This window comes from Phaethon aethereus, assembly GCF_964289735.1.
Source record: "Phaethon aethereus genome assembly, chromosome: 3".
Lineage (NCBI taxonomy): Eukaryota > Metazoa > Chordata > Aves > Phaethontiformes > Phaethontidae > Phaethon > Phaethon aethereus.
This window is the reverse complement of record NC_138576.1, coordinates 119,261,827-119,276,999: the sequence shown is the minus strand read 5'-3', so window position 1 is coordinate 119,276,999 and position 15,173 is coordinate 119,261,827. Positions and strand designations below refer to the sequence as shown.

The 15,173-nt window shown below is 50.2% G+C and overlaps 1 protein-coding gene across 1 annotated transcript; it reads left to right on the top strand.

Annotated features, from left to right (window-relative positions):
* Positions 1–631: 631 nt before the first annotated feature.
* SERTAD2 (SERTA domain containing 2) lies at positions 632–1,576 on the top strand (the record flags this gene model as incomplete). Its single annotated transcript, XM_081997226.1, has 1 exon — positions 632–1,576. One exon carries the CDS (start codon positions 632–634, stop codon positions 1,574–1,576), a length of 945 nt encoding a protein of 314 aa, XP_081853352.1.
* Between the last annotated feature and the right edge of the window lie 13,597 nt (positions 1,577–15,173).

Sequence of the window (15,173 nt, the reverse complement as noted above, 5' to 3'; positions counted from 1 at the left end):
TCAGATATGCATATATCCTGGTGTGCCAAAGGTTTGGATCTCCTGACTTCACTGGGAAGGTTTCTCTCAGTGTACAGTTGCTTGAGCCTCGCTCCCCTTCCCCACCATGAACACACTTTTGAATAAAAAGGGAAATTCATTGTAACAACCTCGGTGGATTATGTTTGTATTCCCAGACATAGTACTGTATCAGTCAGGAGGTTTAAAGGAACGTTCAATATAGTATCTGTAGCTTGTGCACCTATGAACAGGTATTTGGGGACCATAAGCTTAACATATGCAAGAGTGAAATTTGCTGGCAAATGCACAAGGGCTTGAATTTTATAGATGCTGTTTGAATTCCTGCTTGGAATTTACCAGCGTAGCTGTGCTTAAACGTGATTGATAGACTAGAACACTGCATTAAGGTGGCTTCTGCTTCCTCATCATGCTGCTGTGGGCCAAGAGAGAGTTGTTTATGTGGACAGATTTCCACTCGTGACTGAGGGGTAAGTGAGGAGGGGACAGGGTGGCCAATCTGTCCGCACCGTGTGTGCAAGAGAGTAGATGGACTGGGGTCGTGATTCGGGCAGGAAGAACAGGCTTCAAGCTTTGCTGGCTTCATCAGTCGCTTCTCTTTGCTTTCAGATATATGTTGGGGAAAGGAGGAAAGCGGAAGTTTGACGAGCATGAAGATGGGTTGGAAGGCAAAGTGGTTTCTCCTACTGACGGTCCCTCTAAGGTGTCTTACACCTTACAGCGTCAGACTATCTTCAACATTTCCCTTATGAAACTTTATAACCACAGGCCATTAACGGAGCCAAGCTTGCAAAAGACAGTTTTAATTAACAACATGTTGAGGCGAATCCAGGAAGAACTCAAACAAGAAGGCAGCTTGAGGCCCGTGTTCATGACTGCTTCGCAACCTGCTGACCCTCTCAGCGACAACTTCCGTGAGGCCCAGCCAGCGTTCAGCCATCTCGCCTCCCAGCCCCTTCTCCCCACTGACTTCGTAAGCACTACACCCCTGGAGTCTTGCCTCACCCCAGCCTCTTTGCTCGAGGATGACACTTTTTGCACTTCCCCGACTGTCCAGCACGATGGTCCGACAAAACCACCTCCTCCTGCTCTCCAACCAGTAAAGGACAGCTTCTCCTCAGCCTTGGATGAAATCGAGGAGCTTTGTCCAGCACCTACCTCCACAGAGGCAGTAGCAGCCGAAATAGCAGCCGATGACTCTAAAGACCACCCCAGCGAGTCCAGCGTTCAAAAGCCCGAGGGCCTCCCGGAGAGCAGAACGGCCGAATCGAAACTCATGGACTCGCTACCTGGCAACTTTGAGATAACAACTTCCACAGGTTTCCTCACAGACTTGACCCTGGATGATATTCTGTTCGCTGACATTGATACGTCCATGTATGATTTTGACCCCTGCACGTCTGCCACGGGGGCTGCCTCAAAAATGGCTCCTGTCTCTGCAGATGAGCTCCTAAAAACTCTCGCTCCATACAGCAGTCAACCAGTAACTCCAAATCAGCCTTTCAAAATGGACCTCACAGAACTGGATCACATCATGGAGGTGCTCGTTGGGTCTTAAAATATAGAAATACAGCAAAAATTTTTTTTTTAAGTACCAGTATATACACTTGGTAGTATTTCCATAGTCCCTCCCACAGCACTGTGCATGCGTCCTTGCTTGCCTTTTTTGAAAAGAAAAGGATCACACTAGTTTTTGCTTCAAGCAGAGTTGGAGTGCCTTCATCCATGTATGACCACTTCTAATGTATTTTTTTTAAAGTGGTTCCTCAAGGAAGACCGAATATCCTGGTATAGGAAGAATATGTATTGTAGACAATGTTATGTTACTAAAAAAAAAAAAAAGAAAAAAATTGTAAAAGCTAAGCACAAGGATTATGTTGGGGAAAGCTGTAAATTGCATGTGCATATTTGTCTATTTTTTCTATAAGTTTTATTGCAAGAGGTAAAAAATTTTATTATTTAGATAATCTCAATACCATTTTAGCCCTGTATAGGTTGACTTAGCAATTCAGCCTTTTGGAGGCATTAACCTACTCCTCTTTAAGTGTTGCATTTACATGGCTGTTTAGAAACTGCTGCCCAAATTTATTTTATATTTTTGTACAGATTCTGCAGTTTATGATATTGTTTTTTCTAAAAACAAATGCTGTTTATACACACAAAAAAAATAGCTATTTTGATAGGATTTGCTCACATAGTTCCTGCATAATTCAGATGTACAAGAACCACTTGTACTTTTATACAGAGTTGTAATGTTTTATATGTGTATGGTGCAAAGAGAAAATTGGATCAAATAAGCCTGCAGTCGGTTTCCCTGAATGCAAACAAAAAAGTGCTTTAAGAAAGGGCTGGGAGCTGCTTCTGTAGGAGTTTCACAAGTGTTTGCTCCCTGCTGTACCCACTGCGCACTACTGTGATTCCTAAAACTTAGAGCCATGTCCTTTTCCAACACGTATGTGAAGCAGTTGGCAGGAAACAGTTGCGGAACTTCACCCGAAGAGGTCCTGAGCACCACCGCAGCTGCAGCCTCCCTGCCCCAGCGCCGGGCCGGTGCCCCCAGGCCCGCCTGTGTCCCCTTGCTGGGGCGTCCATGGCGCCTGACATGGAGCGCCTTAACACGGCAGCAGATCAGCATTTCCTCACCCGAAGCTCCTGGGAATGGTTTTGAGGGGGAGCGTGCCCGTTGCTCACTGAGAGCCAACCTGTCACGGCAATCTTCCTGACCGACGGGCGTGCGTGCGGAGCGGGCAGAAGACTGGTGTTGACAGTGTCCACTCGCCCTTTCTTGGAGCATTTCTTCTTCCCTCTCCCCACCTCACTGTGCTAAGTGCTGAAAAAGGCAACTTCAGTATTACTGCAGTGAAGCTCATCTCTTACCTGCACTGGATGGACTTGCTTCAATATCCATTGCTGTTGAAACTGGAGCCAGTCGTGTTACATCACTTGGCATCTCGTATAGGGTTGGTTTCTTGTGTCAACTGTGTTACCTGCTTTACACTTTATAGACCTGTTTTACAACTAATATAGAGACACAGCTTTCTATGCATGGTCCCGTTCCCCCTAACACCTGCAAAAGTCTTCTCATTACTGCACCGGTAGCATCTTTTAAGTTCCTTGTGGTGTACATTTAATTTAAAAAAAAACAAACAAAAAAATGTTTGCAATGTATCATGCCTATTGCTGAAGTTGCTATGGCATTTTAGTTTTTCAATGGTACTTTAGCTGTTGAGCACCGGTTACAACCTATATTGTTGACATGCCTATGGCTTCTTTAGGAATAACTTTTATATTTATTTAAGAAATTTTAAATTATGTTTTATGTCATTTGGCAATATTCAGTCAATTCTGCTCCCTTCTTGTCATGGATGAAATTGGGTCTTGACTGCCTTTTAAGGAGGCACCTTTTTATAAATTGGCACTTTAAAACAGGCCATATATATTTATTAGTATATAGATAGATAGATGTAACATAGATATGCACACAGACACAGCATAAAAGCAAATACATTTTGCAATGAAGGAACTCCTAATCAAAATGAAATGCGTCATGTACAATTACGAAACGCGCTTCTGGCTCCTAATTCATCTGCCAGGGTGAGACGTGGGGCTGGGGGGAACTGGCTGAGGGGGTGGGTTTGCTTTCTTCTGTTTTTTCCAAGTGAAAGGAACTCAGTGAAGCAATGGGAGGCCGATGGATTTGCAGTCGTTTCCTTGCATGGACTAAAAAAAAAAAAAAAAGTTATTGCTTTAAACAGAAAACCATTGACCAAGCATAGCTTTAGGGACCAGCGGAAGCGAGGGGGTGGGGAAGGATGGGGGGATGGCTCTGTCTCACACCCAGCAGGGACCGGACCTTGCTCAGCCCCAGTCCTCGGCCCTTGTAGGAAAAGAGCCCTGTCGGATCTGCGCCTCTTATAACTGGGAAGACTTCAGCTGCGCAAGGGTTGTGCATCTGGCTGCACAAGCCTGTAGGCAGGCGGTAACAGCTACAGTTTCACACCGTGACTCGGTAAGCACCTGCCTTACCGTGGTGAAAAACCAATTTACAGTATGCTGGAGCTGCCTGTTTTTGTGGGATTACTTACACATTTAAACAAATGCCACATGCTAGGCAAAAGTTCACATCAAGGCCATTTTTGGAGAGCTGTGCTGCTGTTTACATGGGATTAGCTGAAGTTTTTGAATCTGCAGAACAGGAGACAAGCTCTAAATCCACTTTACCACTCAGAAGGCGATGTCTGTGTATCCTTGGTGCTGAAGTGCACATCCTATGGCAGAAGAATCCCATAGGACATAAACGTACCTGACTTATGGGGCCAGGCAAAAAGTTAGCGAGGCTGGTGCTGGTCTGTAACAGCAGCAGGCTGCGGAGGGAAGGGCCAGCTGTGGCTTTCTCCCTGCATGGTCATTTACTGTCTCTAGCGTGGCCTTTGCCGTGGTCCGGCCACACGTGGAATGTCTCTTGAGACCTACACCAGGGATGGAGATTGACATTAATGTGCAATGAAGTGACAAGACGGGAGCAGAATAAGAGAGCTTTGGATTTGAAGTGATTTTTTGTTTTGTTTCGTTTTTCATAAATTATTTATTCTTTTTTTTTTTCCTTCTGTAAATATATTTATTTTATTGTGAAGCTAACAACATCTGGATTGTAACATATACAGAATGTATGGTAGGAATGTATTCTCTTGTAGGAATGTAAATCTGTGTGAAAAAGGGTATGGAAGCCAGATTCAGAGAAAATGAATTGAGTTCCAGTCAGGATATGCATGGTTCACATGACTTTTTTTTTTTAAATTTTTTCCATTCTTTTTCTAATATGGGTCTGGTTGTTTGAAATATGCAAAAAAGGTATGGATGAGGGACCGTTTTATGTTCAAAATTAGTCCTAGTCAGGCTCCTACCCCGTCAGCTTCTCCAGACAGGCCTCCCCCGGTGCTCTGCTGGAATCTGCAACGGGAGCCAGGAGCAAACGCCATTGCCTCCATCACACGGGTCTGGTAAATGTTTGAAAAAGGTGATGGTTTTTTTTTTTAAAAACACGGGAAGCCCAGCTGAAGTCCTGGGCTGAATGAAGTTGCGGGACGTCACCTCCAGCTCTTGAAGTTGCAACAGAGCTGACGCCACCTCATTTGCCAGAAGGTGAGGCCAGAGGAGAAGTCCCGACCACCCACCGCGGGTGCAGCGGAGGATTTGGTGCTGGAGTTCAACCTACCCGCAGCGCTCTCTGCGTCTGACCAGCCCAGCCTCAGACACCACCGGTCCCTGCCAGAGCCCGAGGGGACGGCGCAGCCCTGTACGCGAAGGAAGGGGAACTTCCCTTTGAGCAGTGTCACGTTTTGATGCGTCAGTCTGGCACCTTCCTTGCAGCCAGCAAGGAACAGCAAGTCAGTAAAGCCGCCGTCTGAAGCAATCGCTGCAAGAATAAATTTGGACCTTGTGAAAGGTAATTTGGTTTTTCCCTCCATGCTGTGGGGTAATAGCCTGCGTTGTTTAAAACCAATGTTTTGAATCCAAAGTTTACACTTTTATCACCATTAAATTGAGTAAATGGTAGTGGGCCCTGTCTGACAAACGGTTTAATTCACTCTGGCATATTGTGAACTTTTTGTTCTTGTTACAGGGCTTCTCTTGGGTTTGCTTTTTATTTTTCCCCACCAGGTTTCAGTATCCTGCTTCTGTGCAAGTTGCTTTCAATGCTTCTATTAACTAATGAGACTGAACATTTTAAAATAAATTAGTTCTTTTTTTAAGCACTTTTTCTTTTCCTGAAAGTAAGCCTAATACAAGTTTTGGAACCTCTTTAAAAACACAAATTGCAGACAAAAACCCCAGCCTTGACTCCTGTCTAGTTCTGAGCGTAATCCATACTAGCGCCTGTAAAGGCCAGGATTCTGGAAAAGGTGTAAATAGTGTGACATGTTCAGTGCATGGTTGTTTGAACAGGGCTTGTTATTGTCAAAAAAAAAAAAAAGAAAAAAAGAAAAAAAAAAGAAAAAGCTGTATTTCCCCTTCCCCTCCCACAGACCTTAGAGCTGTGCCTTTTCTATGCAATATTACAGACATATACATCTGAAACCAGATTACTGTATTCACATGTAGGTATGGGCTGTAATCAAAAAAACAATTGGACAAATGTACATGGAAATGAGCAGTCTTACTTTTGTAGTTTTATATTATACAATAAACGATTAAAATAAAACCTGGCTTCGTTCTGTCCCTCGGGGAAAGAGGGCGGGGGGGGGAGAGGGTCTCGCCTGCCGCACGGGAGGTGGCAGGGGACCAGGGAGGGACAGCCCAGTCCCACGGAACAAGGGAAAAGCCGCTTTGCATGAGGCCTGCTCTTGGCGCCAGGCTCTTCTCCCCAGCCCAGAGACCTGCCCTCGGTGGCCTCCGGTGGCCGTGGCCAGACTACGAGCGCCGAGGGATGCTCGGCTCTCCTGTGGCCTGAGCTGCAGCCCCGAGCTGGGCTGGGCGCTGCCTGCCGCTTACCAGGGCCCAGCTGTAATAAAAACTGCATCCAGTTTTAATACATAAATGCACTGTCCTTCGGGGCATTAAATCCCAACAGGGAACATCCCATACCTTAAGCCCCCGCTTCATTTATCACTGCCCTCTTCCCCCCACCCCAGGTGACTGGCGTTTGCTCTCAGGGCCAGCCAGGAGGGAGATCTTGCCCCTGTCTTTGGCTCAAGCCTTTTGTGGCAAGGAAGCAGCCCAGGAGCGCAGCCCAGGAGCGCTGTCGGGGCTGGCCCTGGCTGCCGCACACAGGGGTGAGTCACCCCCCGCCCCCCCGCTCCCAGCGTGCGCTTCCCGCCCGGCCTCTCACACCCACGGAAACATGACTGCTCCATTTTGGATTTACAGCGAACCAAAAACCAGACAGAAAAGCTGCAAGTTTTCCTCGTCCCGACATGCCGCACATAGCATCTCGGCTGCGGCGAACTGGCTCACGTTACCAGCGCGGCAGCCAGCAGCGGCAGCACGGGGCACCGGGCCCTGCGCACCAGCTGCCACTCGGGGACCTATGCAGGGCACGAGAAACGCAAAGAAAGGAGAAGTGGAAGAATTAAAGCCAACCCAGGGACCGAAGGCCTGTCTGCTCTTGCGAGCACCGTGCTCAAAGGGGTGAAACGCACCCAGGACTATGGTGCGAACGCTTTCCCCAGTGGCTCCGCTTCCTTCCAGGCTACAGCGGTGCTCACCCCGCACTGACAGACTGCCGGCTCCCATACGGGCATTTCCACTTGTCAGTGCGTCGACACGATGCAGGACACGTGGAGATGCCACAGTTGCGTTCCCGAAGGTTGCTCTGGTTTTGTTGCCACTTACCTTTAAGACCTTGTTTTCTCACTTGTGACTGTCGTTAAGAGATGCCTCCAGCCCAGAACACCAAGGCTGCACACAGAGCCCTACCTACCCCTTCCCACCCGCTCCAACTCTCCAGCTTTCCAGCTCAGCAAGGGCAAGCCACCGCTCTGGGCTTGTAAAATGGGGTACCCGTGCGGGGAGCCAGTGAGCTGCATCCCCCTCTAGTGTCTGCCCCAACCAGAGGGCAGCTGCCAGCATTTGTCCGCAACCAGCCCTTGCTCCGAGCTGGCCCACGCGGGGGGCAGGAGAAAGCAGGTTTGAGGTTCAGCACAAGCACTGACCTGCGGTGGACGAGGTTCAGGTCTGAGGTGTCTCCCACTGACACCACATGGGAGGAGAACGGCACTTACCTTGTTTCTCGGGGTGACAGGATCTGGGGTGCCCTCAGGACTGGAAGACAGTCCCACCCCCCCCCCCCCCGAGATGCATCTGCTGATGGGCCCCAGGAGTGGGGTTTCCAGGTAGAGGAGCCACCCCTCAGCGCAGAGCAGCGGCTCCTTGCCAGCAGCGATGGCCTGGAGCTGGCCCAGGTCGGCATTCAGCTCTGCTGCTGCTCGGTTTTGCCACGAGCCAGGGCAGACTCCACGGCTGACACCAGCCCCTAAGCACCTCTCTGGGCCCAAATAATTGGAAGATTGGGGTGTTGTGGCCAGGCAGTCACCAGCTTTCACAAACCTTGCTCAAGCGTATGCCACGTGGACAGAAATACACTCAAAACGCAGCACCGAGGGAAGGAGGGGACAGCAAAGGCACCCGTGTCCCACCGTGCTCTTGGTGCCCTCGCCGGGGAGGGGTAACGCTCCCTGCCGCTAACCCGCACGTCCGACCTGGGCCCAGGGGACGCACGTTCCTCCCCTTGTTGACGACAGCAGCGAGCCCCGCTCCCGGCCCTGCCCACGTAGCAGAGCTGGCTTCCCTGGACCACACGCATCTCGTACTCACCAGAAAAACCACAGAGGGAAAAAGCGGGACGGGGGGCGAGGAACCAACCAACCAAACCCTCCAGCCACAGGCAACGCGTCCTAGAGCTGCTCTGAACCGCAGCTAACCGATCAGCTGAGACAGGTCCGTAGGGATGCCAGCTCCACGGCTGAGCTGTGCAAGGAGCTGTTTCTCCCTGGTCCCCCCCTGCCCCTCTCCTCTGGCCTCCTTCACTTCAGCTGCCCCGGAGCCTGTGGTCCCACTTACCTCCATCGCGGGTGGCTGCAGGCTCCTCTCTCCGCCTGGTCCTCCTCACGTGCATCATCCGCCTCCTCTCCAGGCAGCTCCCCCCTCCCACAGCTCCTCTCCCTTCTGAAGAGACTGCCATAGCGACTGGCAGCAGGCCAGCAAAGCCACGGGGTTTCTTTCTCCCACCCCACCTCTCCTCCAGATCACGAGATGGCCAGGGAGGGGGAAAGGAACCGTTAAGACCTCGTGCCCCGCGTGTGGCAGTGGGCTGGGCACACCTACCGGCTTCCAAAACTCATCCTCAGGGACTGATGCTCAAGGTACACCAGGTGCTCCGGGTTCATGGGCAGGGTGGTTTCTTTCTGGTCCTTCCTTCCCTCTCCCTTTTCCAGCTGACATGTCCCCAAAACCCATCTGATTCTTCCCCAAAGATCTCCACATCTAGAGCATCTGCCGGGGGAAGGCACACCACGGGGCACTTAAGGAACGTGTTTTAAATCGCCCATTTCTGCGAGGATTTCCTTCCATTCTTCTGGCCCAGCCTTACCCACCTCACGCTACTCTCCCCGGACTATTTCCTCTCCCGTTTCCTTTCCTTTTCCCCCTATTCACTGGGCTTCCTCCCCCTCCCCGTTCCTCCCCTTGCTTTCTCTCCCCTGCGCAGTTTGGCCTACAGCCTTCATTACTTGCTGCCTTTACGTCTCCCCTCCTGCTGCGAGCGGGGATGACATGGATTTTGTGCTTGTGCCAAGCGCCGCATTTATTAGGGGGTGGGAGAAGCCACAAACCCCTGGAAGTTTGCTAGAAGACAATACTCGGGCGGGGTAACGTCAGTCTTGCTTTCTCTGCACGCTGCCTTACAGCTCGCACGGGGAAGGGATTATCCGGGCTGTATTGCTCGCAATCCCTCGGCGGCACCGACGTGGCCAGGCAGCTCCCGCTGCCTGCTCCTGCACTGGGGTGGGAGGCACGGAGAGACGAAACCCCCTTCCCTCCGCTCTCATGTCATCGCCCACCGCCGCCTTTTTCCTGCCTCAGGCCTGCCGGGGTTAATATCCTTGCGGCCGGGGTGACACCTTACCACGGTCAAAGGTTTCCTCCAAATCCTTCAGCATTGTCACTCCAAGTGGCCTCCATCTCTTCCCCCGCCCTGCTGGGTGGGAAAGCTTGGTGAAGCAGATCTGCCTACCATGACCTTAAATTAAGGGGGTGGGGGGGGGGAGGGGAAGGCAGGAGACCCCACTGGGAAGAATCATGCGGGGAATTTCAGGCCACAAACGCAGGGGGCTGGGGGTACGGATGAGGGGGCTTCGAGTCCTGACTGTTTTAGCAGACGCAGCAGCATTTTCCAGCGAGGCCAGGCAGCTGGCTCAGAACACCAACACAAGGGGGTATCGATTTCAAGACAGCCATTTTTAAGCGCAGCCCTCCGCAGGGCTGGGAGCGAGTCAGGAAAGGGCCGGCGGCGGCTGCCAGGAGGGCTGCCCGCCGCAGGCAGGTCTTGCCTGTAACGGTGGCATCAGCCGATGCCCGGCCTGCAGCTTTCGCACCTCCTGCCTCCAGCAAATGTAAAGAAGCCGCTTCTGCTGCTCTGAATGGGACTGAGGGTCACTGGTGGCTGCCCCCAAACAGAGAATACAGACAAGTCAATGCTCTCGTTTCAGGGCTGAGGAGCACCTTTTCTCAGTTTGGAGAAGACCTGTCCTGTAACTCCATTTTTAAAGCAGGAGATCACCTGGTGCGTGTACATCAGAACATCTTTCTTACCTCCAGGCTACAGGCATGGACCTCTGTGAGTCCAGCTGCACGGACACAGCTTTGGGCTACACCAGGGTTTAAGGAAGGTCCGGTGAGCTGAGCTGCCAGACCTCAGCTTTCACTGAACGAAAGCAAGAGCCGGGTCTGGACCCAGATCATATGTACCAGGAGGAAACGTGGACAAATAGAAACACCAGCAATACCCAAAAACCACGCAGGGGCTGGCCAGCACAGCCCGGAGATAATCCAGCTTCAGCAGCAAGATTTGATCCCAACTAAGCAGCTTTCATCCAAGGAGGGGCTTGGAGGTCGGGACAGGAACAGCCCAGCTCCAGGATCTCAAAAGCCTTCGGGGGTTACCTGTGGATCCCAGTGGCCTCCACAAGCAGCAGCTGCTCTGTCTCCTGCCCTCCGACGCTGTCAAAAAGGTAGAAAGCAAAGCCCAGGGTACGCCATCAGCACAGACCCGAGCTGGCCATGCTCCAATGGCATCACGGTCACGGTTCTTCAGACCAGTTCCTCCTGCTGACGAGCCTCACAAGCACGCTGACTCACAGCTGCCTTAGCTGGGGAGGGAAAACTGGATTTTGCTGCTCCAGGAGCCAAGATGCTCCCACCTTGCAAAGAAAAAGGGCTCGGGGAAGCAATAGGGCAGGGGCACTGGGGAAGAGCTGAGCTTGCAGTCTGCTCTTTGACAGCCTGGGTGCAGGCGACAGCTCTGGCAGAAGCGATGCTGGCTGCGAGGCCACCCCTGTTTGGATGACTCCCACCACCATTTAGCAACAGCCTCAACTAGAGCAGAAGCAGCTCTCAGCAGAGTTCAAGACACCACCTCCATCCCTCCAGATTACTCCGCAAACACCATGTGGCCTCGCCAGTCCCACTGCTTATTACTACAAACCTAATTCTGGATGGTTACGTGTGTGCAATCTAAGTGAATAACCCTAATGCAACCAAAACCAAACCAAAACCACCCTAAACCCACCTAATCACCTCTGCCACTCAAATTGGGTTACTGAAAAGCCTCGACTTAATGGGTCAGGAATCAGCAGGACACCAGGACACCCAGAATTACTTGCAGAAAGGAGGAGGATTATGATTTGTGCATCCCCGCTGCGTGACGGGGCAGCGCCGGGCGCATGGCAGGGGCTCCCGGGATGGCAGCGATACAGAACGACATCTAGCACGTCTGTAAAAATTGCAAGCTGCTGACAGATGCTGCGGGATCAAAGCGAGGGCTGAAACACGTCCAGTGAGTCATCCACTATGAATTGGTTCAACCAGTTTAAAGTCCCACACCCAAAAGCAAAAGACAACCTGGGACTGTGTAATCCCAGGCAAAGGAGTGGGGGAGAAAGGGAGAGAAACGTGCCGGGCAGGAGGGACGGCTCTCCGGCGTGGCCCAGGGGATGAGCTCGGAAAGGCGGCGAGTCCCAGCTTGCTCCATGCTGCCAGAAACTCTTATTCCTGCCTTCCCGCCCGCTCTCCGTGCTCCTGCCGCGACCTTACTCCCAGCACGGCTACTCCCTCCAGGCAGGAGTTGGCACCCGGAGATCAAACGGGAGCCTAGAAAACAGGTCCCCGCGGGGAGTGGAGGCGCAGGGGATGAAGTGAATGAGGCCGGGGAAGGAGCAGGGCTCCAAGGGCATGGGACTTGCTGAACTGAAGCGCCCTCGGAAGGGATGGGAAAAAAACTGACCTTTCCACAGTCCATGGGCTGCTCCTGGGAGACAGCGAATCCGCTTGGCTCTGACTAACTTCATTTCATGCCTCAACATGAGCCAGGGTCAGCGCTCTCCAAAGGTGAGGATAAAAAAAGGTAAAAAAATAAACATTTAAAAACAAAGAATACCCCTCTCCAGTTAATGCCAGCCCAACCGGTGCCTTCCTGGCCCTGCTCGCCAGGTTCAGAGCGTGCACGGTGGCTCCAGCCTGCCTAGCACCCGCGCCCAGGCAAACCCGGCTCTACGTGTTGAAGATAAACAGGAGGAACAAACCTATTTGGCCCGACTCTTTTCTCTCCAGCAGACCTGGCGAGCAGGACCAACAATTTCTGGTTACGGCATCTGTTCTGCCAGAATGAATCTAAACTTTTTTCCATCGGTTTCATTAAAGCAGGCAATTTGGCCCTGTTGTTCCAGAACGCCCTGTGCCATCTGCACATGACTCTTTATACGGGGAAAACGTGCCCTGCTGAAAAGGGTTAAAACAACCTGTTCTAAATAAATAGCTTCATGTTATAATATACGTATATAAAATCTATCACCCAGAGTAACCATAGGAAAAGCACATTTTAAATGTGGGTTTTGACTGTGGTTAACCCTGAAATTAGGGATTTTATCTTTTCTCCATTATTGCACTCATCTTTTTGAAGTACCGCTATCCCCAAAGCCGAGCTCAGCTCCGCTGCTTTAAAACAGCTCCTAACGCGACGCCTTCTCCTAACGCAGCCGGGTCTCCAAAGAGGTTAACGTGCACCTTCTGCATAAAGCAGGTCCTGCAACCGTGCATCAGCCAGCAAAGTTAGTACCTGCCACGCAACGAGAATAAAAGTTAGAAACATATTTTGTAAAACCTTTTTCTCCCTGTAAGCCAAGGGAGAAAAACCAGGCGCTCGCCGAGGGTTTACCGTCTTGCGCAACCCTGAGAAGCATAATAATTTACCAACATGGAAATGGAGGGCTTAGCGGCAGCTGCACTACGTAAACAGTCACTGGGGTGCTCTGAAGTTTCTGTCGGTATATGGTATAGAAAGCTGGGTGAATAACTGATTTTTCGGTTCGCTGGCAATCCTGAAAAAAAACCAAAAAAAGTGCAAAAAAATTCATTTGGGGTCGACTGAAACAAATGTTTCACTTTGACTCTTCATCCCTTTACAAAAGTTAGCGCCAAAGATCATTCAAAATGAAAAGTTGCTTCAAAGAGAAAAATCTCAAAGCCTCTCCTTTGGAAAATGCTGAGGGAAAAAAAAAGTCTGCTTTTTTTTTTCTTTTACTCTCCAGAAATAACGTTTGGCAAACGAAAACAACTCATAAAATGTTTTCATTTTGCCAAAATTTGCTTTTTTTTTCCTCTTCAAGATTTTACCCGGCTCCAGCACAACCAATTTACACCTATAACAACTTAAACAGAGACATCAGTAATCCTGATGAAATACAGGCTTTAAAATAAAGTCTCAGCCACTGCACAAATGTCCCGAAACTGAAACCCAGAAGAAGAAAGTAAACTAAAAACCACTAAGCTTTTCTTGGCTCGGCAGGAGAATCTTATTAAGTCTCTGAATCGTATAGCCACAGATTTGGGACGTTGTAAAAATTAAATTAGTCTTAGTTCTTATTAGCAAGGCAAGAAAGGAACCAGGAGATTATGATACAGCAACTGCTATTGTGAGCCAATTCTTCGTCGCATTTCTGCTTTTCTCCTGTAAATCAACAATTAGCGGGCATCCTCGCTGCTCTCATAAAGGCAGTGTTATTTTTAATCTCGGGATGCAGGTTTCTGACTTTCCACTCAGACTATTGCAATTCAAGGACTTAATGCCTCGCCACAGTGAGACTCTCATTTCATTTCCTGACTTGTTTCATTTGAAGTCTCTGTTTATTTGTGCCCTGTAGGTGCACCCACTTCTGCGGCAGGCATACACAGAGAGCTGGGGCAGCGAGGAGTTAAATCCTTGGGATACAGAAGAGAAGGCATCCATCCTTACGCACCTCCAGAAAGCGGGATGGCCTCGCCCCCCTCCCGTTTTGCCTTTTGCTGGAGTTTCATACAGACTGTGCGATGGCTCCGATGCCTCGAATGGGGACGCAGGCTGGCCGGCCGTGACAGGAGCGGTGCCCTTCATGTGGGCCCAGAGAAATACATGGGATTTATCCAGATTTATCCCTGTTTTCATTGAGAATACAGTTTCTTCACATGCCAGGGAAGAAGTGGGAGTGAGGCGATGCATTTTTCTAGCTGCTGTATTTTTAAATTAAGCCGGGCTTTAGCACAGCCTGCCTTCGTAATTCACAGCTTCCAGACATCCCACCACGCTCCTCAGCGGAAACGGTAGAAAGCAAAGAGCAGATATTCCAAATGTCACACCCAAGCCTGGTTTTAAAACAGCAGAAAATATAATAAAAGTGGTTTTCCTATCTCATAAACACACATGGATGGGCAGCAACAGTTTGCTGGAAATTGTTTTAACAGCTCACAACTGAAAGTGTCTTTGAACCCAGAGAAATCCTTGGAAGAAAAAAAAAAAAAAAGGCAGAATTTTGGACCATCTCAAATCGCAACTATGCTATGAAACCATAGCCTTCCCAAGGGCAAACTCCAAAGCAATATTTAATGAGCCAGTATTTCCATTTATCACGAGTTCATTTGAATACTGGAGTCCCTACATAAATAAATCAAACCTGCCTGCAGTGTTATTTTTTTTTTTTAATAGCACCTTTAATCCCCGAACGGCTGGCTAGAGGGGCACAGCGGGGCTAGAGGCGGGCAGCTGGGCGGCACAGGACCTCTGGTCCACCAGGCAATGGTGTTTCCAGCAGGTGAGGTGCGAAGGGCTGTCCTGCTCATCCATCCTCAGCCCTCCTGGGAAACAGCACACCAGAGATGTGTGTTTCCAACACAACCAGGGAGAAACCAGCCATCTCCGACCGGCTCCGAATGAAAGGAGCTGGAAATCCTTCCAAGGGGGATGTTGCTTTTAGCCGTGCGCACTCAAGAGTGGAAGCCCAGGGAGCTCTAGCACCAGATAGCTCCAGCTACCCCTTCTTCAGCCAAAGATGACAGGATCTCATCTTTTCTCCCTTCCAGTTTACAGCATCCCACAAAACACCCAGGTTTTACGCAGCGGCTCGCTAGCC